Here is a 27,800-nt window from a genome sequence, read left to right on the forward strand (position 1 = left end):
TATTTTCATGCATTGCCACAGGGGCACGTGGACCTTTTCTTCATGTTGGCTGTGTGGCAGCAAGGTGGCAGTACCAGAGGCTTTCCTGGCTGGTACAAGGTTAGCACTGGGGAGCGGGTTTGTGACCATTGCTGGTGGACACTAGAGCTGTCAGGGACAATCCATGCCTAACGCAAGGTGTTAATGTGGGAGCTTGGGCTCTGCCCTCGTTTTTCTCAGGTTGGACCAGATGATCTTTTGAGATTCCTTCCAGCCTGTTCCTTCCAGGGCTGTTCTATGATTCCCATTGACCCCGTTGCAAGGTGCTGCAGCTGTAATCTCTTGAAGTGTTATCTTTGATGGAGACTAACCCAAGATTACCTCCTTGCCACAAACACGTGAGCGAGACCTTATCTGTCCTGTAAATGGAAGTTGTGAGAAGGCAGATATGCTTGCAGCAGGTCAGGGGGAGGGTGCCTTGGCCCCACAGCCTCTCGTGATCGGGTCGTGGATGTGTGTGCCTCCTTTTCTTTGCCATGGTTGGGAGGGATTGGGGGAGCTAAGGGGAAGATGATGGCTAGCAGAGTGGGGTGCATTGTTGGCTTTGAGGTTGGAAAGGGTGACAGGAGGAAGTAATGGGGTGGTGTTTCACTGGGAGCATCTTGTCTGTGCTGCAGTAGAAGTGTTGCAGTGCTCTCTTCCTTGCACTTAACTAAGGGCCCAATATACTAACTTTCTTCCTCCTCTCTCTTTAGGAGATGAATTAAAATGCAGCACACCACGTGCACAGAGGACAGGATCTACCATGCACTGGAAAGATGTCTACATGGGCTTAGCAGAGGTGCTGTCTCAAGCAGATGGGCTGGTAGGTGACCTGTTAACCATGAGCTTGTTGGCTATGAGCCTGACACCTGACAGCCTCGATGGGGTCAGACTCTTCTGTTCTTCTGTCTGTGCATGATCTGCTGACCTACCTGGACACCTGGGTAAGAGAGAGCTGCTGGTGCTGCTGGAGGCTTGGAGGCCTTTTCTCCCTTCCAGTGTTCGAAGTTAGAGGTGGGATCCAACCTAGTCAGTCTTCCTGAGCCTCTCGTTGCAGTAGGAAGATGTACCAAGATGCTGAACAAGTCATGTTAGTTTTTACATAGGTAAAGCTCAGCAGAGAAGCCGTGTGTCTTGCCAGTTGTCCATGCATGAGCTGGAAAGAGGAGGAGTCTTCATTCACCACGAGGAAAGACTCCTTTGTGTAATCAGCCAGTCTTGCCTTGCTTTGATGTATATAGTCCTCAAAACCTACGGGCGTAATCTCTGCCGCATTGTCAGAAGCAAGTGTGGAGATATTGTTATTGACTTTAAATCTAGATCAGATACTGTGGTGGCCATAAAGATGTGAGCCATGTTCAGACAGCTGCAAAGGGATTTGGAATGGTGGTGGTGAGGGCAAAGCAGCAATGAGAAGCAGTAATTTTTGAATATCGTTTTGACCTATCTTCCTCATACTCACACTTGCAGACTGCAATTAAATCGCTCCCAAATCCTCTTGCGGATGAAAGAAATGAAGTGAATTTAGGGGGCTGTCAAATCCAGATTTCCTTTTGTCTGTGCAGATCTTCTTTCAACCCCCTCTGATTTTCCCTTTACCTATAAGTCAAGAAGGAGATGCAAGTGGTATCCTACCTGCTGCCAAATACTGGAGTGATCCCTCTCACCGTGCCCATTTCCTCACGCCCACCACAGTGATGCCAGCTCCCCGTGCTGTAGCATCACCCTGGGTCCTGGTTCATGCAGCTATGAACGGGAGTCCTGGATCCTTCAGTCTCCCCACGTTCTGGGAAACAGGCCCTGAAGTGTGACCTACATTCCTGGTTCCTGGAAGCACGACCTCGCGTTTGGCACCGTTACAGTGCGTGTCCAAAGGAGTCCACCTTGCCAAGCAATTCATTGTGCGCTGCATAACTCACCTCTTCCTGTAATTATAATTAATCAATTGCTGTGTCAGTCACAAACTCTGCCCTTCTCTAATCCCAGCCCCTCAGCGCTGGTGTTTGAGTTGGGGTAACCTTTAAAAAACAACTTCATAATTTTTCCAGCTCATTAGCAAAGACAAGACTGTACGGGGCAGGGGTTGGGTGGTGGTGGGCTCTGTTGGAAGCAGCTGTGCTGCCCAGTGATTCCTCATTTCTAATGATTTTCCCTCATCTCTCCGCCTGCCGGCTTTCAGTCCTCTTCATGTGGGTTTTGTGGGGTTTGGCAGAATGACCTGGCATTCCTGGGAGAATCTCAGGCATTTTACATATCAGAAAGTTCCCTTTCATCAACAGCATTTGTGCTGTTGCCAAAAACCTTCAGTGTGACGGCAAATCCCATTTCCACAGTCGTCAGTGAATGTGGTGTTAATAGCTTTGCTGTGCCCCAGCCCCAGTGTACCGCTTCTGGACAGCCCCTGGGGCAGCGCTTCTTGGCCAATGCCTTTAGTGCTCTTCCATGTGGGCTGTCCAGCCCTGCTGACTTTTAACATGTTTGCTTTGAAGAGCTGCTGTTTCATATCCTACCCCCTTGCAGTCGGCATAGGAAGTATTTCGCTGTTGCAGTAACATACTGGGAAAACAGAGCATAATGCACAGAGCATATAGGGAAAACAGAGCATAATGCACAGGTATGCCTAGACCCCTTAACAGTGTATCCTATTTCTTTTCAAAAACAGAGAAAAAATGTTTTCACATTCTTCTGCCTTCCCTGTGTTACAAGCAACAGTTTAATTATTGCTGTCCTGTGTCAGATCCAGGCTGTTATTTATGGCAGGGCTCTGTTCCTCATATAGTCAATGAATCCCTCCATCTTGTTCTTAACTGTGCAGTAGCCTTCTCCTTTCTCATTTTTAACTTCTTATATCACTTCTATTTCCCAATTTATTTGCTTTCCCCTCCTTTTTACCATTTCTGTACACCAAAATAACATGCACCATGTCACAGCTTTTTGGGCTGAGACCTTGCTAGAATTTTGTTCATTTTTAAATTATTTAATGCTTTATTTTTACACGATAATTTTACAGGAGGTTGCTCCAGAGTGGGTGAGTAATTGCTTCCGATGCGTTGTTTTCCTCCTGCGTATGACTGAATAGCTGAGGTCTGTGAAGTCAGCAAAGAGGAGAAGTGTGAGTGCTTTGGCCGTCAAATTTATACCCTGGATGAGCCCATATTGGGCTCTGGGGTCTAAACAGAAAATCTTTCCTGAACTGCAGCGTTTATTGGAGGAACCAAATTAAAATTAATTGTCTCTGACTCACCAAAAAACCCTGTTAGAAAAGTGCTAGGAAAGACAATCTCCTTTTCCTTATGGAGACCCTCTTCAGAGAGTTTTCCTTCCTCCATGTTGCTGGAGAGAGATGATAGTCAAATCAGCGCGTGCTAAAGGAAGAAAAATACTTTATTTCTTGCTGGTGAGCAGTGAAACGGGGAGCCTTTGGTGAAGGAGAGTGCTGGGCTTGGGTCTGGCTGCTGGCAGTGCCGGGGATGCTGTACCGGGGAGTCAGAGGTGTGAGAAGGGCTGGAGGGTCGCAGTGGATGGGGAGCTGCTGGGGAGGCTGTAGAGCAGCCCCTTGCCTGGAGGGTCCCAGGGATGGGAAGGAGCTGTTGTGTCTCTGCCACGGGGCTGCACGCGAGTCAGAGAGGATGAAGGATGCTGATGAGGGAGGATGGATGAAGGCTACTGGTGAGTCAGAGGAGGAGAGGAGTCTTCAATGATACATCTTAGGTGATGCCCAGGCTGTTCAGTCTGCTCAGCTCTAAGAAAGGGAAGCTTAAGATCCTGCTCGATTGCAGTCATCTAAATACCCTCATGGGGAATTGAACTGAAGTCTGGTCTGGGGATCCTCCAGCTTAGTCACCAAGTAGCAAAATGCAATGTCTGGAGTACTTCGAGCTCTAAGTGCAGAATTAAGGTGCACTGGTTACTAAACCTTGCAAATTTTAACCTTTGAACTGATTTCTCCAGGCTTGTGGTGGGTTTTCTTGCTGAAATCACTGCCCAGGCTGGGTGGAAGCACCAGGGTGGCTCCAGCCCTGGGAGAGGCCGCTGTGCCCGGCTCAGGGGGCTCTAAGCAGCTGCTTGGAAATGGGAGCTGCAGGTTGGACTCCTGTGCGGTGCGGGATGCATCCCAAGAGGATGCTGTGACTGTGGGGCTCTGCTGTCCCCTGTGCTTCGGGCATCTCCAACCCCCCTGCTTACGAACTGCTGCGAGTCAGCCCTTCCTCTGGGCAGTCCCTTGGAGAAAACCACCTTATTCTGGTGAGGGCGTAGTGGAAATGGTGGGAGCAGGTCTGGGGGAGGGAGGAAATGGAGGCGTCTGCTTTTCACCCCTTCAACCGTGTTGCTTCTGACGGCACCAGGAGCTGATGCCCAGCCCAAGCGCTGTGGGCGAAGGCAGCTTGGGCATGCGGTATTTCTGCTTTATTTCTTTTTTTTCCGCCTTGACAGTTGCCCCCTATGAAGAGAGATGGCGGGGAAATGTCAACCACTGAGGTCAGGAAGGAGCCGCTCTGGGAGGAGGGCGTCTCGGTGCACTTCTCAGAAAAGAAATCGCGAAGCCTCATCCTTCCGAGGCCGCCCACGGGGCCGCAGCCACCCAGCTCCCGGCACGCTGCTGGCATCTTCGTTGACGCTGATAGCAATCAAAGCAAGAGCGTGCACTGCGCCCAAGCTCCCTCCCGGTGCGGGGGTCCTGGTGCAGCCCAGTGCTGGGTCCCTGCTCAGAGGCTTTGCTGTGGGTTTTGCTCTCCCAAAGGGAGATTTTTCTTTGGGTCTATGTCATGTTGGGCTCAGTCTGAGCGTGCTGTGTGGGGTGCTGGGATAAGCACAGCTTAGTCCTACTTCTGCTGCGGCTCCATGTGTCACAGCCCCAGCATCCCACAGCCAGGGCCATGATGTGCTCTGGGCTGCCTGTGTTGCTGGCAGATAAATCCGACTCATTCTCCATGTATAAAGCAAAAATAAACAGCGCTGGGTTGCTGTTTTAGTGGAGCAAAACCAGATGGATGAGCGTGAGGGCGGGGTGGATATAAGCAGTTTTTTTAGCTGTGGGGCTTCCCGCTGCCCTGCTGGGAGCTCTCCCATGTCTCTTATGACAAATTCATAGGATTCAGGGGCTGGAAGGTGAAGTTCTGGTTTGTGCTACCTGCACAAGGTGCATCTTTAAAAGCTGATTTCAAAAACTCCAGAGCCAGCAATCACCCCACAGCTCCTGTATGGACCGCTCTCCTTTAAGGTATTGAGCGGTTTGTGTGCATGATTTTACTTCCCACGTCCCTCAGCCAAGAGGCACCCACCTGAGCTCTGCAAACCCTGCCTTGATATGGGTTTAGGTGAGTGGGGTGAAGTGTTTCCACACCAACACAGGACTTTCCAGTGGTTGCATGACTTGATAGAGAGGGGGTAACAGGGAGCATAGCTCCTGCTTGCAGTGATGGCAGAGACCATCGCTCCGCTCACCTTGAGGGACATCCCAGGGCATCCCTGAGCTGCGTGCTTCATGCAGATTTGGGGCCTCCTTTGCATCTCATAGTGAGAAATGGTTTTTTGGGAATGAAACAGCAAGTGGAAGGTCCAGGAGAAAGCCCGGTTCAAGCTTTCTGCGTGCCCTTGTTGCACATCCTACCTTCATCCACTCCGGGCGCGGTCTGGTGCTGCTGGTTTTGAGCATACCTGGCACAGTGGAACGAACCCAGTTTGGACTTTGTGCTGTTCTGTCCTGTTGCAAAACGCTGCTCCTGAGTTGTCCCTGTGATTTGTGGCCTGACACGGCGTGGTGGCATGTTTCACCATCGCAGCAAACTAGCAGCAGAGCATCTGCTCGGGTGCACTGAGACAGAGGAGTGGCTGCAAATAAAACTTTCTGGAGTTGGTTTCTCACCTGGTTGCAGCCACTCCCTGGCCTAGGAATAAACCAAGTGCTGCTCTGCAGTTCATAAAAGTCCCCGGGTGCTACCGCAGCACCCAGCTGTGTCCCAGGCAGACGCAGGACATCTGCAGAGGGACTGAGAGGGCGCTTGCAGGCAGATGGCTCCTTTCTGCTTTTAATATCACCTGGGGCTTTTGTTCCTGACCTGTGCACATTAGGAGCATCACCCTCCATGCCCAAATAACCTTTTTAGTCTGGATACAGGGGATATGGCTGCAGGGACTAAGTCTGCTCCCAGTGGTTGGATGCTCATGACCTGGACTGTGTGTGGAGGGAAGGGAATTCCCACCTAAGTCTGGATCCCCTGTCCTGACTGATGCCTGGTGGTGCCGGACACTTGGCTTTGCCGTGTGGTCTTTGTTTATTGTGTCCAGGATTTCCGAGCTGCATTTTGTGCTTGAGACTATTTTTAGCAAGGACGCAGCTGTTTTGGTGTGTCTTTGGTTCGTGCTGCTTTGCCAAATTTAGGAGCTCTGACCCTGGCAGCCTGCTGCCTCCCAGCACCTTTTGGCTTAATCCCAGGGTAATCCCAGTGCCTTGCCATGACCATGAGTTAAACAGAAATTCTGCTTATAGTGATGTTATTCAAATATACCTGGCTGCATCCTTGTTCTTCAGCTCACAGTTACCGTAGAAGACCCAAAAATGGGTCAGAAGACCTCAAGTCTAAATTGTATTTGTAAGACACATCCCTCAAGCCCTGCTCTTGTCCTTGCTACCTGCCCGTCCCCCCAGCCCATTCACAGTGGGTTTGCCTCGGCTCCTCCCCGGGGAAGCAGCCCAGCGCCTCTCCCTCTGGCCCATTCAACACAGAATAACACAGCGAGCCGCTGCCGCCGCAATTTCCTCCTCCCTCGCTAGAAGTGAGAGGAAGGAAAGAGCCTGTGTCTTGCTGGGCTATTTGTATTTGTGGTTACACTCACGCAGGAAGCAGCGTTCTCATCTGGTGATGCACCCTGACAGAGCTCAGCTCCGCTGCTCTCGCGGATCCTGCCCCGCACGGCCAGGCTTCGCCCTGGGCAGCTGCAGTGGGGCTGGGCTCTCTCGGGTGAAATAATCCTCCCGGCCAAAGCAAGACGGGTTGTTTCGAGGCACCACGCGAGCCCAGCCACTTCTTGCCGAGGTCAGCAAAGCTCCCGGCAGCGCTGGGCTGGTTGCTTTCTTGACTGTCACAGGTGCTGGGGCTTTCCCTGGAGGATGCTGCGCTCTGGGACAATATTGATCTATTTGAGCAATCTGCTGGAGTCGTCCTAGGCAGAGCCATGGCTTTGTGCCATTGCGCTGACTTACGAAAGTGGCTCGAAGGAAAACTGGATCATTGCTGAATTACCGGGTCGCTGTGGCTGCGCCCTCGCTGACGAGATATCACCATCTAAGGTTGCGCTCCGGGTGTCAGCAAACCCAGCATGATGCTGGGAGTACCGGAGGCAAATTAAAAATTGCAACTGTAATTAACAGCAAGTGCATCTGAACTCCTTGGAAACTTTCCAGCAGGATCTTTCTCCGCTGGAAAATGTTGATTCATTAAAAGTGAAAAGTTGCATGTCAGCGATGGGGCTTTCCCGTGGGGGAAGACTCCTGCCCTGTTTTGTTCAGCTAAAAGTTAGGCATAAAGCCACAGAAATAGCACGTGTCCTGGTGAGCAAATGCTTGTCCGTGGGGGGGACAAGTGAAGGCTGTTTTTCCAACCCGAGTGCTAGTTTTGCTTGTCTTGGCGTCGGCCATCTCCCAGCTGGGCCACGGCATACCTCTCCACTGGTTTAAATTCATCCTGTTTAATACCTAGAAGGTGTGTAAAGGTATTTTTATGGCATGTACATGTCTGTATGTTTGATGAATTTGTAGCCTCTGCAGCTGGGAATAACATTTGAGGGATGGACAGCGTGACCTGTAGATTTGTGATGAATACCGCTGTCGCCTTGCCAGCTCACAGCATTGTTTCTTCCTTGTTAGTTCCAGCGCGACAGCCAACACTCACGGGTTGGTGTTTGTTATGTTTCTGTGCCACTTAATAGTGGCTGTGAGTGAGTGAAGTGAGTGACGAGCAGCTGGATTTATATTTATTTTTCCTCTCTGGTGGTTAGCCCCACTTCCCTGCAGCAAGAGATGCTCTGTTTCTCTTGGTTTTGCTTTTGGACTGAGCTTGAAAGAGCCCCGGTGCCAGCACCCCCTGAACCGTGCCGTGGGCTGTGGCTGAGCTGTGTGATGTCTGCACTGCATTCACTCCTGGTGATAAAATCCATGGCAATGTGGGATGGGGGAGATGCAAACATAGACCCTTCTCAGATATTTGTTAGGCTGTTTGCTTGAAATTTCCCTGTAACTTTTCTCCACGGGGCTGTGTGCAGTGCCTGGGGTCCCGGGGGGGGAAGAAGAAGAGGAGGAGGAGGAGGAGGTGCTACTCCCTCCTTGGTCTGCAGATCCCGGTCCGCCGGAGCTAGTGAGCACCGCCTCCTCCCCCGGGATGCAGGGCCGGGATGAATGGAGGTGCCCGGCAGCCTTCGTGCAGATCATTTCCTCTAGGACCATCTGGGAGGTGGCCCTGACTGCCAAGAAAAGCGACGGCCTTGGGAAACACCTTGGGCCATTGTCACCGGTCGGGTCCCAGTAGCGAGAGGCAGATGTCTGGGGATGGAGGCCAGGGGGGTTTCAATCAACCAGGGTGAAGGACCCTCCATCCTTTTGCATGGCAATTCTCCTCTCAGTATCTGGGTAATCTCCTGGTGGGGTTTTAATACATTTAATGAAAATTTGAAGGTGCTAAGAGATGGAATAAATGCTGGGCAGGCTTAACAACGATGCTGATATGAGCTCTGACTGCTGCAATGCTGATGTGATGGTGCATCTCCAGGGCATGGGGAAGCTGGTCGGCAGGATGCAGCATCTTCCCTCAGGTGCGATGCTGCTGGAGGGGGTTGGATGTGTGCCTGATGGGGAGCTGAATTTTGCAGGGTTTGAGTGAGTTTATAGTTGGGATAGTGCATCTGGGGTGTTTGAGCTGGGGGCGGCAGGGCAAGGGGTTGCACCAGTAGGTTTTGTGTGCTCAGGCAGACTGAAGGTGGGCATCCACCCACGCCATGCGCATCCCTCTGGCCTCTGCAGCAGGCGTGTGGCGGTGCAGGCATATCAGCTACCCAGCCTCCTGGCGGGAGAGGCATCCAGCCCAGCTGAGTGCGTTGGGCTGCGTAAGCGAAAGCACCAACGTGCTCGGGTACAAAGCAATGCCGCTGGGATAAGCACCATTTGTTGAGATTAGATCTGTCCAGAACGAGAGCGTGAGGTTTTTTCCTCTGCCATGATCTGACACAGATGGCAAACACCTTCGCCCTGACCCCTTCCTGTTGCTTGTCCCTCCTGCGACCTTCTTGAACAGGGCTGTCAGTGACAGCGGCTCTGTCTCCCCTGCAGCCGGGCTGTGCCTGAACTGCTGGAGCCTGCAGGAGCTGGTGAGCCGAGACGCTGGCAACTACCTCATCCTTGTGGAGAAGATCCTCAGCAAGACCAAAGAGGTGAGTCGGACTGATGGGGAGGGCTGCGGGCTTTCAGATGGCATCAGCTCCGGAGCTTGCCCGAAATGGAGTTTTGCAGAGCTTGGTGGGTGATTTTGGGTTGTGGCAAGGTAATGCTGGAGTACTGGAGCTTGGAAGCGGGTGATGCTGGGTCAGCAAGTCCAAAACGCTGGTGGGAGCAGCCCTGTGTGTCCTGCCAGCTTTCAGCACATGGGAACTGCAAGGGAAAACCCCAGCTCCAATACCTGCTCTTCAGGCAGCACTGCAGATCCACAGGGAAGGGTTTTGATTTCCCAAAGTGCTGCTCGGCGCCATGCAGGGGCAGCCTGGGTGGAGCCAGCCTTCCCCAGACCGTCCCCGGGCGTAAGCTGGGAGCTGCTAGTCCAAATCAGAGCAAATTGAAGGTTTCCTGTTGTTTTTGATGGAAACTTTGCTGTGGCTCTGCCGGGTTTCCTGCAGAGGGCCAGGAGCGGAGCGGGGACGCTGGGGACTGCGGGTAGGGTTTGCACCGTGTAGTAGCCCAGCAGGCGACAGTCGGGTCAAGCACAGCGTCACCCTGGGCTGCAGTTGGGAAGACCTTGGAGGAATCCCTCGATGTGGCAGGAAATGGTGATGTGTTTCCTAAATCCTCAGCACTGGGATTCATGTGATGGGGTAAATGCTGCCTTTCATTTTTTGGGAAAGAAAGGCTGTTCAGCTGCCAGTCTGTGGAGCAGGTACAAGTTAAGGTTAGCATGATTTCGTTTAATCCTCTTTTTTTTTTTTAAAAAAAAATGGCTAAATTGATCTAGTTGCAGGTAGTGTTTTATTACATTAGGGTTTACGTAAGGGTTTATTGCACTTTGTGGTGTGCTCATAAACAAGGGGAGACAGTGTCTGCAAGCGTATGCTTGAGCCATCGCTGTGTCCCTCAGTGAAATAATTCTGCTGGCTATTCCTTGGCAAAGGCTGGGACAAAAATACATGGTTTGCACCATGCTGCTGAGCTTTGCAAGCCACTTGCAGGGGCTGGGCTGCCTGCTTGCCTCTCCAAACTGCCTGCTTTGAGCCACTTTCATAGAATTTCATGCAACTCTGCAAGGATCAGGAGCATCGGAGGGCTGGGAGCTTGGCCGAATGGCTTTTCGAGGGTAAAGGCAGAGTGGCAGTCTGTGCTGATCTGCCTGTCCCATCGGTGTGGGTTACTGGGGCTTTAGGGGTTTTTTTCCCATGGAGACAAGGGAATCTGCTGGGGATGGCGATGTGATGGTGCGGGTTGGGTGCTTGGCTGCACTGTCGGGGAGTCTCCTGGCACCTCCAAGGATGCTTTCGGGTAATGCTCATGGCAAGCAGTCCAGCTCATCGTTCTGCCCTCGGGCTGTTTCCTACAGGTGCAGGAGAAGTGCGACTATGATCTCGTAACACCCCTGGCTCTGCTCTTCTACTATGCGGTCCTGTATGTAAGTCCTGAGGCTGCTGCACGTAGCTTGATCCCAGCCCCTGGGAGGCACAGGGTCCAGGGCCCCGCAGAGCCATGCAGAAGAGTCACTGAAATCAGGGTAGCTTTCATCTGAAACATTACGGTCTGCTTTGATCAGTTCATCTCAAAAAAAGATCCCGTACGAATCTACAGGGATCAAGACCAGGCAACCATTGCACAAGCTGAGAGATGAAAAAAATAAGCTTCAGTGTTTTTAATCTTTTTATTTAAAGATGGGCTAATCAGAAAGGGAGATGGACAATATCTCTGTGCAGAAGAGGCAAATTTTTTTCATTACCCTTTATACTTTTGCAAAATATGTAGGCATCACTAATGAAAAGAAGGAGCAGAGCCTTCACAGGAAATACTTTTTTTATCATTATTATTATTAACACAATGCATCATTATCCCAAGGAAATCATTGCTGCCAGATCTTGCAAAAGCACAGGCTGTAATGCGATTCATCTGTATGGATCTGTGGTTGTTAAAAAGAAATTTATATATAGGCTTTGGCACATGAGCCACATCCGGGAGGTTGGAAGGGTGCAGAGTGGATGAAGCTTTCTTGGAGCTGTGCCCAGCGGGGATCTTTTGACCCTTCCTTGGGAGAGGACAGGGTGTCACAGGGTGAACCTCTGCTCTGATCCGTTTCTCTTCCTCCCACTTTCAGCCTAAACCCTTGAGTTTTTATGCAGTGCTTGAGGCCTGTGTCCTTGCTCCCTTTCTAATCAGGTCTCCCCATCCCCCGCAGGCTCCCCACTTCCCACCGGGCTCTGACCTGCTCCTGAAAGCCACCAGTGTATACCACAGCTTCCTGACCTGGCCTGTGCCCTACTGTGACATCTTCCGTGAGCTGCTCACCTTCATCAGCAACGAGCTCAAGGCCCCCGGTAAGTGCTTCCGCCCCGCCGCAGGGTTTTCATGTGCTGCTGGCGCTGCTTCCCCAAAAACACCCACTGCTGTGACCGCCCCGTGTTTGTTCCCAAGACTCTCCTGGTGTTGCTGTCTCATACCCCACTTGCGTCATGAATCCGTTGAGCGTGGTGTCCAGGGGTGCATCCCACACCTCAGCTTTTCCAGGAGGCGAGGACCTCTGCCCTCCATCCTCTTGGTGATTTTCCCTGGTGGTCCAGCACAGGGTGAGACCAGATTCCTCTGGAGGAGCAGGTGGAATGATGGGGTTGTGTTTTCGGTGGCTGTCTTGCGTGCAAGGTGGTGGGAGCATCCCAGGGACTCTCAGCTCCAGACCAGTGCGAATTAGCAAAACGTGTTACTATTTCCTGGCTGCCTTTCAGTCTGAGGGGTCTTTTCCATGGCAAAGCACGTGCTGGCTGCTCCCGCCCAGCCCTGGGCTTTGTTTGAGATGCTCAGTTTGAGATGCTCAGTGGTGTAACTGGGGTGATAACAGTGGGTCCATTCATCGGCATCAAGGTGGCTGGAGCCTTTGAGCCTGCCCTTGCGTGGAGATTTCCATAGGGCTGAGGGACTCCCCGGCTCGCTCTTTACAGCCGAGACACTACCCTGTGATACGGCTTTGGGCACATCTATCGGCAGCAGCAGCACTCCTCTTAATTAAGGGCTCCTTGTAGATGTCCTGTTGTTCCTAATGGAGCAGCTCTTCCAATTATTTCTAAAAGGCCATTTCTCCTAATCTCCCTGGTCTTTTGGTGGCTTATGGAGAGCTGTTATCACACAGAGCAGATTTCAGCCCTTGTTTAATCCTGTGCAGGGCCATGGCAGTGAGACCGGCTCCAAGTGGGACTTGGGAGGCCTCAGATGGGTACATGGGCTGTGGCTGAGGCTGGGGATGCTTCCCCCCTTCCTCAAACCAGGCAGCTGCTTTGGAGAGCCCTGATGGGGACGTGAAACACAGGGTTTCCATCTGTCCTGGTTTCAGCTGAGATAGAGTTAATTTTCTTTATAGTGGCTGGTGCGGGGCTATGTTTTGGATTTGTGCTGAAAACAGTGTTGATAATACAGAGATGTTTTAGTTGTTGCTGCACAGCAGCAACATCCTGTGGAGATGGTAGCTTGTAGGTGCAGATGGGCTGAAAGATCCTTTCAAAGGAACAAAAGATTAAAAAAAACCCAAAACCCTCTGCAGTGTTGGCACTGGACTGGCTTTACCCCCATCTGAAGGCTCCACCAGCATAAATGGCCATGGCCACCAGGCAAGGTCTGGCTGGGCTGTTGTGCTGCATCCAGCCTCCAGCTCAGAGCTGCAGGGCCAGCACAGACGTGGGGATGCTCATGCCACACTGCTGCAGCCATAGACTTCCCCAGCTCCTTCCTGGTCACTTATTGCTGTGATACCAGTCGGGGCCGTGTTTTACAGACTGCTGGGAAGGCCCCAGTTGCTGGGGGTGTTTGCTACATCCTGTTCTGTGTCATCACCACCATCACCAGTGCCCAGGGCTCTGTGAGGTGGGGACTTTAGTCCAAAAGCTTTTCCCCTCCTACAAGCATATGAGATTCCCCCACCTCTGCCAAAAGATGCCATGTGGGAGCTGTCGGCCTGCTGGGGCTGGGGAGCCCAGTGCTGCCCCTTGCTGTGGCCTCTCCCCCCAGCTGGAGCCAAGAACAGTGAAAACGTGTCCTCTGGTAAGCTGGCCAGGACCTTATACGCTTGTTGCACGGCCTCGGTGACCTGCTGCGAGGCTGAAGCAAAAGCTTTTTATTGAGAGGAGGGTAAATATTAACTGAGAACAAGCTGCTGTCAATATTTGCCAGGAATGCAATAGCTTTTATCTGGAAACTGGGGCTGATGTCTCTGCAAGAGGGGTGAACGCTGCTATAATTGGGGGGGCCTGTGTGGATCAACATGAGCTGCCCATGGGTGCTGGGCGCCCCATGGATGCTGCTTTGTGGCTGCTGAGCAGCAGCTGGGGTTGGGACGTGGCTGCCTGCAGTAATAAGGATGCTGGATCTTTCTTTCCCAAGATGTACCCCAGCCGTTCTGCCTTTTGGGAGTGACATGGGCTTTGCTGTTGCCACCCAGTCCAGGTCCATCAGATGTTGCCTGGTTGGGGTTCCCAATGGCATCCCAGGGAGGCATCCAGGGACGTGGGCTGCTCACGCCAATTCTGCTGGGGCCAGGCTGGGCTCCATCTCTGCGGGAGGGAAGGTGGCAGTGACCAGCTGTCCATAAGTGAGATCCAGGGCCTGGGGGGGGCTAAAATAAGTGGCAGAAGCTGCTCAATATCACCCGTGCAATTCAAAACGGATCCCACATCAGCAGTGGGGCAGAAAGGTCTGGGGGTGGAGCAGCTCTCCCTTCCCATCCTCTAGTTGCCTTCCTGTCCCCTTGGGCTTTCACCCTTTCTGTCCCAAGGCTCCCTTGCTCCTGGGATGGTCCCCTTGCGTGGTGCCTTGTCCCCATAAGGACTTTTGGTACTGCCATGCCCACTCCAGGCTGCGGCTCAGCCCTGCCAGGACCATGTTGGGAGACAAAGTCAACGTGCTCCTGATGCAGAGCGGTCTGCGGTGGTGCCATGTCTCCTGTCCTCTGCTCTCTCCTCCAGGGATCTCCTTCCAGAGGCTGGTGAGGACAGAGCAGGGGCTGCCTGTGAAGAACTACCAGAGCTCCACCGTGTAAGTATGGCCATGGGCGCTGCTGCCGTCTGTCTCTGTAGCATCCCCACCATCCCCCACTGCTTGAGCAGCAGTGGAGCTGCAGTGAGCAGCATCTCAAAGGTGTAGTGGTGGGTGTCAGGGAGAAGAGCTGAATAGCTGGGCTGAGCTGTGGGAAGGAACAAGGAGAGTGGCTGTGGCATTTCCACAGCCATGGGTCAGGGTCTGTGGGCTCCCCATGTCGGTTCTCCTGCAGGCCTGCTTACTGCAGGGCTGCAGATCTGGGTGAAAACAGCTGGGCAAGGCAACGTCTCCTCTGCAAGGAGCTGCTGATCTTGGCACAGGCTGGAGAACAGCCAGGAGACGCTTTGATCTGCATGTTTGGGAGCCACCAGCCTGAGGAGGGACAGAAGTGAGTCCATCCCAGTGCAACAATTAATGAAAGCCTTGCAGCTCTGAGCATAGTCAGACTTTGCACCTTATTTGAGGGCTGAACCTTTCCTCCTGTCAGGGCACCTCATTTGTAAATAGGAAAATGAGCCCGGGCGGTGTGTGCCCTTCCTGGCTGCAGTGCCAGCCCCAGTCCCAGGGACGGTCCTTCGTGCACAGGTGCCTCCACTCTGTGCAGGAGGGGTGTCCTGCTATTCTGGCTTGTCCACTCATGCCGTGCAGCTCTGGGTCTGCACCTATGTCTCACTCAGCTGTGCTGGTGCTGCTGTGTTGCTTTCCCTGTACAGCTTCCCAGCTCTATGCGTTCATACTGGTGCAAGCGCAACCACTGGTGACTTACAGCACGATGGCTATATTTGCATAAAAAGCCCTGAAAAGCTTGCACAAAGCTGTACACAAGCTGAACCTTGGGCTTATTGAAAGCTTGTGTCCATTGCCTGAGCTTTCTAGAACCAAGCATGCCAGAGCACATCCTTAATTCAGAGACATTTTTGCTCAGTGAGGTGGACTGCTCTCGTCAATGGATGTAAGCACGTGCCTACGTGCTCTCTGGACTGCAATGGACTGCATTCAAAGATCTTCATTCTGTGGTCCAGAGCAAAAATGCAGCTGAAGGATGTGGCTCTTCTCCTTAAAGCCCAGAAGTGATGCTTTGACCTGCACCTTGCAGGGGGAAGGTGTTTTGGGGGCCCCTCTCATTTTCTATCCTCCCCTGCTTCATCGTGTGCACTGGATGTCCAGTTTGGACAACTGGCTGGTGGGCTGGAGCCCTGTCTGGGGCTGGTTGAACAATTATTGGGCTGGTGATATTGCAGATGTGGCAGGAGACATGGTGCCAGGGATGTGCCGAGGGGCGGGATGGAGGATGCTCATCCATTACCTGCTCCCTGCCCCTGGTTGCCGCTGCAGCGTGGGTCTGGCACCCCTGCACAGCCCCCAGCCCCTCCGGCTGTGACTAACGTGAGGGGACACTGCCATCTAGCGTGAATTTGTCCAAGAGTTTCGTGGGCCACCAGCATCCCAGCCTGGCTGCCCAGACTAACCGCCGTCCCCTTGTCCCCAGGACGGTGCTGCTGCTCAACCGCTCCGAGGTGCGGAGCGAGTTCCTCTCCATCGCCGAGAAGCTGAGTGCCGGCGAGCACCCGCAGCACGCCACGCTCGTCCTGCTCCTCGAGCACCTCTACCAGGCCAACTTCGGCACCCGCTGCGACCTGGACAGCCTGCACCACCTCCTGAAGGTAGGCTCAGAGAGCTTCGACTTTGGTGATGCCACGATGCCGTTGAGAGCAGTTTCGTGCAGTTGGCTGGTGGATTTCCTGACCAAAATAATACTTGACTGACAAAAGAAAAAATGTTTTGTTAACACTTCTTGTAGGAAAAATACGCGTCTTTCCCTTCTCTTCTCAGGTTAGACTTGAGGTCTACACTTCTGTTTTGTGAAGTGTGGTGGGAGCATAACTTGCCTTTTACACTTTTACTCCTTTCGCCATCCTTAAGTGGAGAGAGGAAGAGCCCCTGGATTTGAAATGCAGCAAAAGTGTTTGTTTGACCAGAGAAACACTTTGCTTTGGTGTTTGGGGGAGGCAAAAACTTGTGAAGAAAACCCCTTAGGTTGTTCAAACGCATTTTTTTTTTCTTTGCGGAAGTTTTGGGGGGGACTTTCAGGGCGGAGGCAGTGTAGAGAAGGGAGAGAGATTTGCCCAGTGGTGTAGTTGGTGACCTTCCCCAAAGACCTGTGCATTGCTTCTGTGGAGGGACCCCCCTCAATCTCTCACTGTGGCTCTGCTCCCCACAGTCCAAGACACTGGAAGAGCTCTCCAAGATCTATGCCAGTGCTGCTGATGCACAGGAGATTGCAGCCGCCAGCAGCGATCCTGTCCCAGCCCGGGACCGGCTGCAGTCCATGCTGCAGGACATCGCTGGGGCTGCGTCCTTTCCTGCCATCGCAGGTGAGAAACCCCCCCGTGCCCTTCTTTCCTCCAGGGTTTTCTACCGGCTCAGCCCCTGCAGTGGCGATGAGCTCCCCTGTGTTGCAGGTGCTGGGAGCCAGCCCTTTGAAATGTAAAACCCTCTTTTGCGCAAAGTTTCAACCTAATGCAACAACTACAACAGAAAAAACCACCAATCCAGGTCCTATTTCATAACCACACGATGAGCCAGGAATTTTCTCCTCTTTCATTAAAACAGCCACAAAACCAAAAATTCTTCAGCCTTTGTGGGTCAGATGAAAACATTAAATCAGAAACTGATGGCACCAGTGATGTCTGATGGCTCTTAGAGGTGTGAAATGTCTCCTCGTCCCAATTGCATGTGACTTCACAGGGATAATGACAGCAGCATCAGCGCTCTGCATGACCTGGGCTGCCCAAAACATGTGCATGGGGTGGGCGGCATCTCCCACCAGCCAGGAGAGCTGTCAGGAGCGGTATCGGGGTTCCCTGCAAACTAACTCCTCTCCCTCTTCTCTTCCCAGGCGAAACTCAGCCCCGCAAGCTCCACACCATCCCCATCCCTGCCGCTCGCTGCTACACTTACAGCTGGGATCAGGATAACTTTGGTAAGCAGAGAGGGTCCCCTGTCCCCCCTAGTGAGATTGCAGCCCTCTGCTCCCCATCGCAGGGGTGGTTGAGCAATGTTTCAGCTCCGTTGGCAGTGCCAAGTGCAGCAGGGTGTGCAGCACAAACTGTGGCCAGAGCCTGAAAGAACTGGTAACAAATTGTTGATGGTGACGGGAGAGAGAACGCAGCGGGTGCCAGTGTCCTCTGGATGGGAGAGGACATGGGCATCAGCTTGGGCATGATGCCTGCTGTGATCCCGAGCAAAGCCCTCATCCGAGCTGTGGACACGAGGCACTGGTGGCCCCAAAACATGCTGTGTTACTGGAGACAAATCATGCAGGGCTTGATCTCCTGAGCAAAGTTGTGCCTTGCATTAAGCTGGAAGACATTAGTTGTACCCGTGTCCCTGGGGATATTGGTAGGACAGAGACCTTGTTTGGTAGAAAGCTCCTCTGCAAGGAGTAAACCTTGCTTATGCCCTGGAAATAATTGTTGCTGGAAAAGCCTGACTGCACTGAGATGTCGGAGCTTTGCGGGGTTGAGACCCCTCAGATGTTACAGCTCTTCCCCCACCCGCAGCAGGGATGGCCGAGGAGCGGGTGCCTTTGCCGTGCTCTCGGCCCGGCCGCAGCAGTTTTGCAGGGGAAACAGCGGCTTCCTCTTCTGCTGAGCTGGTCTCTCCGGCTTCCCCATTCCTGGAAGACCTTTTCTGTTCCTGTGAAGGTTTAGTGTTCGTTGCCCGCTGGCCTCAGCAAGCTGGACCAGAGCTCTGTCTTGGGCTTTTCAGTGAGCCTAGCCTTGCCGGGAGGCCACCCACAGTGGGGTGATTTGGGGTTTGATCATCAAAATACCTTGCTTTCTTCCTGCCCTCCGGTTAAACCCGGATCAGACACGGGCACATTGTGAAATCTGTGCCGGAAGGAAGCAAAACCCCAACTGGTGTTTGCCTTTCGAGAACCCAAACAGAATGTGACCTCAAGGAGAGAAACACGTTTTGTTTTGCCATCACATCTGAGTGCCTTATGGCAATCTAAAAACCTTCAGGAGGAGGTTTTCAGCTCCTTGTTTGAAACCATGCAGGATCAAAGAGAGCATTTGCCATGCTGTAGTAGTGTCATTGTTTGGGGTCATCACATTTTCAGCAGCTGTGCTGGATCCTGTACTAGACCTGATCTCCCTCTGGTTGCCTTTCAGATATCCTCAATGATGTCCTCAGCAAAGAGTGCAGCGTTGTCGAGCCCATGGCCTCAGAGAATGAGGAGGAGGATGAAGAGGAGGAGGAGGAGGTGGAAACCGATGGCTGCTCCCCCGAGCGGGACTCGCTGCTTTCCCCCATCTGCGCCATTTCCAAAGACTCTGTGTACTCAGCGCTGTCGGAGGAGGGGTCTAAGTCCTCGCGAGTGTCTCTCTTCACCACCTCCAAGGACTCCATCTCGGAGCTGACGGTGGTCTCCAGAAAGTCCCTGAAGTCGTTTGTCTCCAGCCTGAAGGACTGCATGGACAGTGGGTACGCAGAGGACAGCGACGAGAGCTCCCTGGACATGGTGGGGAGGCCGGAGCTGAAGGCAGAGAAGACCCACCACAAATACAGACACACGCTGACCAACAAGATCTACAAACTGTTCAAAAGCAAAAGCCAGCTGGTCTTGAGGAGAGACCTGAAGGACTGCCCGGACACAGGCTCGCTCTCGCTGCCCCTGCGCCGGACCGAGAGCCTGTGTACCCCCCAGGCAAAGCACCGCATCCCGGCACGCTCCCGGCGCGCTCACTCGCTGCCGCAGCACGTCCTGAGCCAGCGGCTTCCAGCCCTGCTAGCCCCGCGGCACCTCAGCCTCCACCGACGGCCCTTTCTCAGCTATGATGAGGATACCAAGGTGTCCACGCTGCGTGTCGTGGTCTTCGGCTCCGACCGCATCTCGGGGAAAGTGGCCCGAGCCTACAGCAACCTCAGGTGAGCCAGGCTGCGTGGGGGACCTGGCTGCAGGTACCTGGCCCTGCTGGGACATGCCGGAGGGCTTGGCTCACCCAGCCCTCTCCTTCCTTCTCCTAGGCTCAAGGAGAGCACCTGCCCCTCACTGACAAGGTACTTCAAGCTGCAGTTTTTCTACGTCCCCGTGAAGAGGAGCTGCTTGGCTCCATCAACCCTGCTGATGCATCCCTCCCCGTCCCTGGGGGATCCGCAGCTCCGGGCCTCGGCACAGGCGGTAGGTGTCCTGCTCGCTGCGGGGCTTGCGGTACCAACGGCGCTGTGCTTGGCCCCAAGAGCGGTGTGCGAGGAGGCTGGCAGGGCAGGCTGAGGGCAGCGTTGGTGTCTCTTCTACCAGCCCCAAGCATGGGGTGAGGAGCCTGGGGGGGCCCCTGGTGTGACCCCTGTGTGTCTGGTTTCAGGATCCCACCTTGGCTGGGATGGAGAGCAGCACCAATGACATCTCCCACTACATCGGCATGTTGGATCCATGGTACGAGCGCAACGTTCTTGGGCTGATGAACCTGCCCATGGACGTCCTGTGTCAGGTATGTGCATGCCAGCTGGTAGGGCTTGGCGTCCCCCTTCCCCGAGGTACAGGGCAGTTGAGCGGAGAGCTTCTGCTTAGCACTGGGCCACCACGATCCTGTACAGCAGGCTGTGCTACATGGACACGGGATAGAGATGGGTGGTCAGGAGGAGGGTTTCCATTTCTGGCAGGGTGGGATGGGCAATTCTTGGCACCGGGCTGTGGGTACCATGTACCCCATCAGGCTTGTGACTTTCTTGCTGCAGTCTGCCAAGCCAGAGGCTGAGTCCCAGGAGGATTCCCAGGAGCAGCTGCCCATCCTGGCCGACATGATCCTCTACTATTGCCGATTTGCCATGCGCCCCATCCTGCTGCAGCTCTACCAGACAGAGGTAGGCAAAGGGCCTCAGCCTTGTCTTGGTGAGGGGGAAAGGGAGGTCTTCTGCCAGTGTCGCCAACTTGGGACCTGCCTGTGAAGCGGTCGGGGTATGCCACAGCCACCACGTGCTGGTGAGGCAGAGCTCGGTCTCCTCTTATTCCCCAGGTGCCCACGGTGTTTTGGCTGATGCTCCTGGCTCAGAGACTGAGAGCGTGCAGGTCCTGCCCAGACAATCCTTAAGTCACACAGACAGTTTTCCATCCAAACACCTTTCCCCATGACACAGTGACTCATGTCAGTGCTGACAGGTTATTCACATCACTGGAAGTCCCTCCAGCGCTCTGCTTTCCAAACCAAGCCCCTCCATGAAGCCTATTTTCCACGCCTCGCTGTGTGCACAGGGCAGATGTGGTGGGGAAGGTTGAATGCACAGCTGCAATGTCCGCTTTGGTGCGGTGGCATGGGACTGGCTGCAGTGGGGCTGCGGCAAGCAGAGTTGCTGCTGTTCATGGGATTTGTGTTGCCCAAAGCGATGCCCAGACCCTGCTGTTAGGCTCATTGTGGGCTTTCTTTCCAGTGGGCTGGGGAGTTTTCTTCAAGTGAAAATTAGATTTTTTTTTTTTGGGTTGTTTTACTTGCTGGTCGTCTGTTAAAACAATCGGAAGTACAGCTAAAGGCAAGTGTCACCCAAGGCAGTTGTTGAAAGGTGTATTTTGAAAATGTGAAAGGATTGTCCCAAACTGCCCTGTTTCCTGCAGAAAGGAGTGAGGGGGTGAATGTTGCCTGGTGTGGGCTGGGTCTCCTCACCACCACATCTTCCCTATTCTCCTCCTGGCAGCTCACCTTCATTGGGGGAGAAAAGATGACCGAAGTCTTCATCCATTCCCTCGAGCTGGGCCACTCGGCAGCCACGCGGGCCATCAAGGCGTCAGGTTTGTAGCTGTTTCTGCACCTGCAGCCTTGGGGTGGAGGTCTGCAAACCACTGGGCTGGGAGATAAATGGAAAGAGGGGCTGGAGGGAGTGTGGGCTGCAAGAGGTGTCTGAGCCCAGGCTGCATTGTGAGCAAAGATCCAGACATCTTTTCACAAATTTGGAAGGGAAGCATTGTAGTTCTTGCATTCCCCTTCAGGACCAAAGCTGTGGCAATGCCTTGTTGTTTTTAACGCTGTTAACTCGAAAACGTATTTGCAATAACACAGCTTCAAGCCCATTTCCTTCCTCTCATCAGCACCTGGCCAAGTGCAGCTCATCATCTTTTCTTTTTGCTGCTTTCTGTTGTTTGTGCTTTGTCCCGGAGTGTCATTTATAAAAACCCTCTTTCCATTTCCTTAGTTTACTGGGCAAAACAAGATTCGTGTGTGTGCTTGGAGCCTTCCTGCAAGGGAGATCCATGAGGAATTTATGAAACACTAAGGAATTTATGAAATTACTAGAGACAAGAAGCAATGGCAGAAGCATGTGCCTGCAGCGTGGTCTCCAGCTCTCTCCCGGGTACCAAGGACAACATACTGTCTGCTGCAGTGCAGCTCGCAGAGACATCTCATGGCCAACCAACAATACTGCATTTAGACACGCTGCTTAATTTTTTTAACCAATTGCTTTTCTGTGATCTCGCCTTGTCTTTCTAAACAGAGCTCGTAAAATATCCTGTATATGAAGTGTCACCACCCCACTCCCCCAAAATACGTGTTTGGCCAAGACCTCTTCCCAATAACTCATGAAACCACCAATCCTTTCTGACTGATTTTTTTTTTTTTTTTTTCCCTTGGGTTGTCTGGCAGCACACCACTTAACATCTGCAAAAAATTATCCAGGAAAAAAAAAGTTACTAAGTGTCGGGCACAGTATTTCAAGGCTAATTTAATGTGGGCACAAATATGCCCAGAAAAACAGGAGCTGGGTTAGCAATGCGGCCTTTTATTGCTTTGTGTTTTCCCTGGAGCACTGACCCCTCTGCACCGGCTTAGCCAGCACCGCTTTCAGTTTTGCAGAGCTGCTTGTTGTGCTTTGTGTTGAAATTTCTGCACTGGATTAATTGCTTTCTGGCAGCTTTTAAGCCACCTTTTCTTTTTGCCTTTTTGCTCCACAGCTGTGTTCAGCAAACCATTTTTTTTTTCCCTTTCTGTAGGTACTGAATGTGCTGCTGTATCAGTAGCCAGCTGAAGAATGGGGATAAAAGGCCACTGTGTGACATTTGCTCCTTGTTTTGTGCAGGTCCAGGCAGCAAAAGGCTGGGCATAGATGGAGACAGAGAAGCAATCCCACTAACACTACAGATCGCCTACAGCAAGGTGAGTGCACGGGACTTCCACAAAGACAAATGGGGCAGAAAACCACTTCAGTGCTGGGCAAACACGTCTCTGAGAGAGGCAAACGCTGACAGTCTGGTGGAGGAGCCCGAATCCAAGCCCAGATGAGCCAAACTCAAGCTAATTGTTTACTTACTGGCTAATTGGGGGTGGCTTTCCACTCCTGTTCAGCCCAGTAAAATAGGGAATGTGCAGCCAGTTTCCATAGACTGGATGTGTACTCAGTGCCACTTTACACTGGTGGACTTTGCTTCCAGAGAGCGATCTTCTGCTGGTCACAGCAGTCCTCCTATTTTGTTGGTTCCTTTGCAGTTATTTAGTGTTAAGCCTGGGCAATTTTTGTAAATCCAAGGTTAAATGAATTTTAATGCCTACTGAAACTTTGTCTGTGCAGCTCCAGGTAAATCCACATTGGAGCTAGTCCAGCCAGATGGTTTGTGGTGGGAGGCAGGGTAATATCAGCCTGGAGCGTGACATCTCATGGGCTTTGGTCTCTGCAGACAGCCATCAGTGGAAGAAGTCACTGGAATGATGTTGAGAAGGTCTGCACTTCTGTCAACCTTAGCAAAGCCTGCAAGAAGTATGAAGAACTAGGTGGGTAGAGGTGGTCTTTGTGGCTCTGTGTAGGGAGCAATGGGAGGGACTGGTGGAGCAAGAGGACAGCGTGGATCTTCTAGCTGTGGAGCAAAGCAGAGATGTGTGAATGCAGGAGAAGATACATGTGGAAGGTGCCTGGTGTTCCCTGGGGCATACTGTAGTCTTTGGCTGTCCTTAGCACCACATCAGGGATGAAGGGCATTTGATTTCCCGTTGTGCTAAAGCTTCCAGCCAGGGAAATGGGATGTCCATTAGGGATGGGGCTGGGATGGTCCAAACAGCAGGATGATCACTGGAGAGTGGTGCTTTCCATAACAGCACTTGTTTAGTAAGGAGAAGGAGAGACAGGTAAAACTGTTGTTAAGTGAAGTAGGACCAAGGGAGAGGGTGCTTGTCCTGCTGTCCACAGCAGCCGTGCCTTGCAGCCAGCTTTCAGCAGGCTCTCGCTAAGCTGGTACTTCAGTCTGGTTTCCTTCCTGCAGCTCAGAGATAGCTGGCTGCCACATAGTTTTGCTTCATAGCTTTTTTTTCTAATCAGGTTTCCAATGGGGTATTAATAAGGCTTTGAGGCTTTTAAAATCAGCAAGACTTTTAGTCTGTGTGTGTATTTAGAAGCAATACCTGTTCATTCTTGCTTAAGAACTGCCGTTTTGGCAATCAGACGCCCAGTTCTGAGTAAATTGAGGGGTTTTTTAGTTCCTCTTTCCTCGTGTGCTTTGTGTCTGGCAGATGTGTGGTTTGTAAGCAGAGTAGTGAGGGCAAATGGGTCATCTACCAAATAGGGGAGAGCTCCTACATGCCCCATGGAGCTCAACCTAAACCCCTATCCCTCCTGTCCTACCTGTTGCTACCCCATCCATGAAGCCATGCAAACAACCCTGGAAAAAACCCAGCAGGAATTAATTTCTCACTTCCTCTGTATATTTCGAGTTGGATGTTTCTGTGCTCGTTCAGCAGCTTTGCTTGTGCTGCCAGCGCTGTGGGTTTGCTTCAGAGGGTGTCCTCAGTTCCATGTTGGGGAGAAGCTTCTCCTTCATGAATCTCCTTCCTTCCAAGAGAAACCCGGTCCCCTTGATTGTCTCCGTTGGTTTTCACATTCAGCAGTTTGACCACAGGATGTCACTGTAATTCCAGACACGAAAAAGCATCTCCAGGTGGACTGCAAGAAAGGCCAAGCTGGGAGAGCTAGCATTTCCTCATGATGATGGGGCAATGTTTTTTTTTCTCCTGTTTAGGTCCTAAGATAGTTAAATATCCTTTTCTGCTATGTTTGGAAAGCAGTTGGAAATTACAGAGGACGTTTACCTCCATGTGTGTGTCTGATTGCTTTCTTTCTGTGTGGGTTAGCATGAGGGAAGTAAAGCTAGAACTGTACTGCATTTCCCCCAACAGTGGGGTCCTGCTGAGAGCCACTGGTTCTGGGATGCTTTGGGGGGTGGAGGGACCACTTGGTTTCCCACCAGTGGCCCAGAAGCCGCAAGTGATAACAGTTTTCTTTTGTTACAGCCTCAAAGACAGAGTGTCTCAACTTAACCATGACAGAGGTGGTCAAAAGGCAAAACTCCAAATCCAAAAAAAGTTTCAATCAGGTAACTCAAATCTTTTACATTTGGTAACAGGACGTCAGCCTCACTCAGCTGGGAGGGAAGCAGGGCAGGAGACAGTAGCTCCTTGGGGGATCTGTTTGCTGTTGGCCACCAGGCCTGTTTTAGGGGTACCCAGCTCCCCTTCCCTGCACAGGGAAATGCCCTGAGCCTGGCAGCTCCCTCACTCAGACTCTTCTTCTATCAGCAGATCAGCGTGTCCCAGATAAAAGTAGACAAGGTCCAGATTATTGGTGTCCAGTCGTCCTTCGCCGTGTGCCTGGACCAGGATGAGCAGAAGATCCTGCAGAGTGTAACCAGGTAGGAACTGCAATACTGCAGTCAGCCCTCCTGGGATGGTGCATCCTGTGTGTAAGGACTTGTCCATGAAGCGTGGGTGGCCACCGAGGGGATGAGGTCCTGAGCATCATGGTGGATCTATGCCAGATGCCCAAGCTGGGTGACATAGCCCCAAGCTCTGTAGCGCAGCTGAGCTCAGGTGGGATGGATGGTTCTGCTCAGATCCCAGCAGTAGTTTACCTTCATGACTGACACAGTCTAAAGAGCGGTCCCCAGTGAACTGTTCAGCTCTGTAAAGACAGCTCTTTCAGCAAGACCAGTCATAAGCCAGAAGAAAGCTATGCAACATAAAGAGGTATTTGGAGAGCACTGGGCATATGAGCAGAGCCTTCAACTTCTAAACCTCATTTGGGTTCTCCACCACCTTTGGCATACCCATTGCAGAAGAAACCCATGAGCTTCATGGGAGAGACTGGGGTAGAGCAAGAATTGTTTGTTTGACTGTTCATCCATCAGTCATGTCTCCAGGGAACCAAGCTGGCTCCCCAGGTGATGGAATTTGAAAACTCACTGTAGACAACATAATTCCATGAGCACAAAGAGATCAAACCAGTTGATCCATGGGTCTTAAAAATGTGCAAGCATTTTAATTTCTCCCTCAGAGCAGAACTCTGCAAGGTTATGCTGCCTCCAATGGAAAAAGATTTCGGATCTTATTTCTTAAGTAAAACACTTCTCTTTAGGGTTATTTAACTTGTTTGTTGTGCAACTCAAGGGGCTAGTGGGAAAGTTCAATGCACAAAATAGAAAATGAGCTACTTCCCTCTCCCCAAAACTTGGGGGATGCAAAAGTTCTCATTTTCCCTAATGAGTTTCAGAAATTCCTCTCTATGGATGCTTCTGCTCTAGGTCCCAATCTGACCCAGCTTAAAGACCTGAACTCTCAGCACTCAAACGCCAGTCCTGTTAAAGACTGCACTGATGCAGTTTGTTTGCAGGTATTTCTGCTGCACCTGAGGACCATGATTCTCAGCCACACACCTTACGTATAACTTGGTTTCTTTTCATTCCCCTGCAGGTGTGAGATCTCTGTGTGCTACAAACCCAGGGACAGCGATCTCTTTGCACTGAGAAGGTCCTCTTTGCCTTCCCAGGACACCTCTGAGTTTCATTCTCTCCTGTGTTTACCCATTGCCACCTTCAGTGGAGCACTGCCATAGAAGAACCCTGTGTCCTCTCAGGCCAGACTCGCATCCAACACCAATATAGCCTCAGGAAAAGGAAGCTGACTGTCATCCTTTGGGCTGGAGATCCATCCGTTCTTGTCCAAGACATCCTGCAGTCCAAAGCGTTAGCATGGTGGCTGAGCTGCTCCTGATCTGGGCTTAGCCTGTCCTTGGGAAATGGGAACATTGGTGGTGTCCTCTGGTATCTCTCAGGGTTCCTCAGCAATGGGAGGAAAGTGGTTTCCTTGAGATCTCAACCTGGTTCAGCAGACTGCCAACACCTGGATTGAGAGGGCAAGGCAAGGACAGTGATATTTTCCTGCTAGCAAATGGTGCTGTGGCTGTATTTGACAATGACTGCAAGGCCAGTGTGATCTGGGGGGAGCTCATGGGGGGGGACACTTTGGAAAATATGTCCTTGGATGATTGGTGGTAGGTGGCCTTCAACGTATGCAGAGTTGCAGACCACCCAACCGAAGTGCTGATGGCATTTCACCCTTAACAGGTCGAGGATGCTCAGGACAGTTCTTTTGGGATGGGAACAGGCTTTCTCAACATTTCCTTTAAATTATGAAGGTTGGGTGTCTTGCAGAGAAACAGTGCAGAGCAGAGCAACCAGCTGAGGCCCAGAAAGACCCCAGCATGGGTTGTAGACTCCTGCTTGCGCTCCAGTGAATTGAGTGCAATAGGCCATACCAGGGCATGGACAGCTTGTAATGTACACATGCGTTTACTGTAAATCCAGGACCTGCAGGAGATGAACCTCCAATTTCTGCAGAATTTGAGAGTTCACCCAGGAGATGCACTCCCTGTTCAGCTCATGTTCTTCCATCCTGCTCCCCAGCACTGTATGCTAGAGACATCCCAGAGGCTGAATCCTCAATAGTTGCTTGAAATATGGCAGGAACCATGCTCACATTCATAGGAGGGAGGTAGGTACTAGGAAAACTAGGATTGCCTAAAGCTTACCTGAGGAGGCAGCTTTGCTAGAGAAGGACCCAGCACCAAAAACACTAGTGACATTTGCAAGATAGAATTTGAGATCCCCCCTCCCCTGCAAAGAGGCTTTCCGTCCTCTTCATTCTCTCTGCAAGGCTGTAGGTACAGAAAGGTGCAATAGTTGGGGGTATTTAGAGGTATTCTGACCCCAGGAGCAAAAAATGAGATTGAAAAGCCTTGCCGGGTTTCATAGACCTCAAGCTGTTTCTCAGTAGTTCTTGGTGATTGCACTAATAACAGGCAGAAGAACACGCTGCCTACTGCAGGCTAAAAGGATCTTAATGTTGAGGACACGTGCTCCCTAGAAAACATCTGGAAGGGACCCCTGATACTGCTGGGGGGCTGCAGGGCTCAGCCACGGTGTGATGAGTTCAGTGATCCCTTGATCCTCCAGAAAATGGGACCTGGTCAGCTCTTAGCACTAGTTAGA

The 27,800-nt window shown here is 52.1% G+C and overlaps 1 protein-coding gene across 1 annotated transcript; it reads left to right on the plus strand.

Moving 5' to 3' along the window:
• Positions 1-742: 742 nt before the first annotated feature.
• On the plus strand, positions 743-26,630 carry PIK3R5 (phosphoinositide-3-kinase regulatory subunit 5). The gene is made up of 18 exons (XM_072881023.1): positions 743-844; positions 9,344-9,444; positions 10,815-10,883; positions 11,655-11,793; positions 14,425-14,494; positions 15,987-16,161; positions 16,719-16,872; positions 17,397-17,480; positions 18,676-19,432; positions 19,532-19,685; positions 19,870-19,995; positions 20,243-20,368; positions 21,194-21,287; positions 22,571-22,647; positions 23,166-23,259; positions 24,769-24,851; positions 25,057-25,166; positions 26,224-26,630. The coding sequence occupies exons 1-18, from the start codon at positions 748-750 to the stop codon at positions 26,363-26,365; spliced, it is 2,652 nt and encodes an 883-aa protein (XP_072737124.1). The 5' UTR covers positions 743-747; the 3' UTR covers positions 26,366-26,630.
• The last annotated feature ends 1,170 nt before the right edge of the window (positions 26,631-27,800 follow it).

The sequence above is a fragment of the Ciconia boyciana genome, chromosome 16, assembly GCF_034638445.1.
Source record: "Ciconia boyciana chromosome 16, ASM3463844v1, whole genome shotgun sequence".
NCBI lineage: Eukaryota > Metazoa > Chordata > Aves > Ciconiiformes > Ciconiidae > Ciconia > Ciconia boyciana.

What these genes read in the sequence shown, in the direction of transcription:
- PIK3R5 (XM_072881023.1), top strand. Translation starts at nt 748, where the DNA reads ATGCAGCACACCACGTGCACAGAGGACAGGATCTACCATGCACTGGAA. An exon ending in CCATGGACGTCCTGTGTCAG is followed by an intron (nt 19,996 to 20,242) that starts GTATGTGCATGC and finishes TTCTTGCTGCAG; the next exon opens with TCTGCCAAGCCAGAGGCTGA. An exon ending in TGCAGCTCTACCAGACAGAG is followed by an intron (nt 20,369 to 21,193) that starts GTAGGCAAAGGG and finishes TCCTCCTGGCAG; the next exon opens with CTCACCTTCATTGGGGGAGA.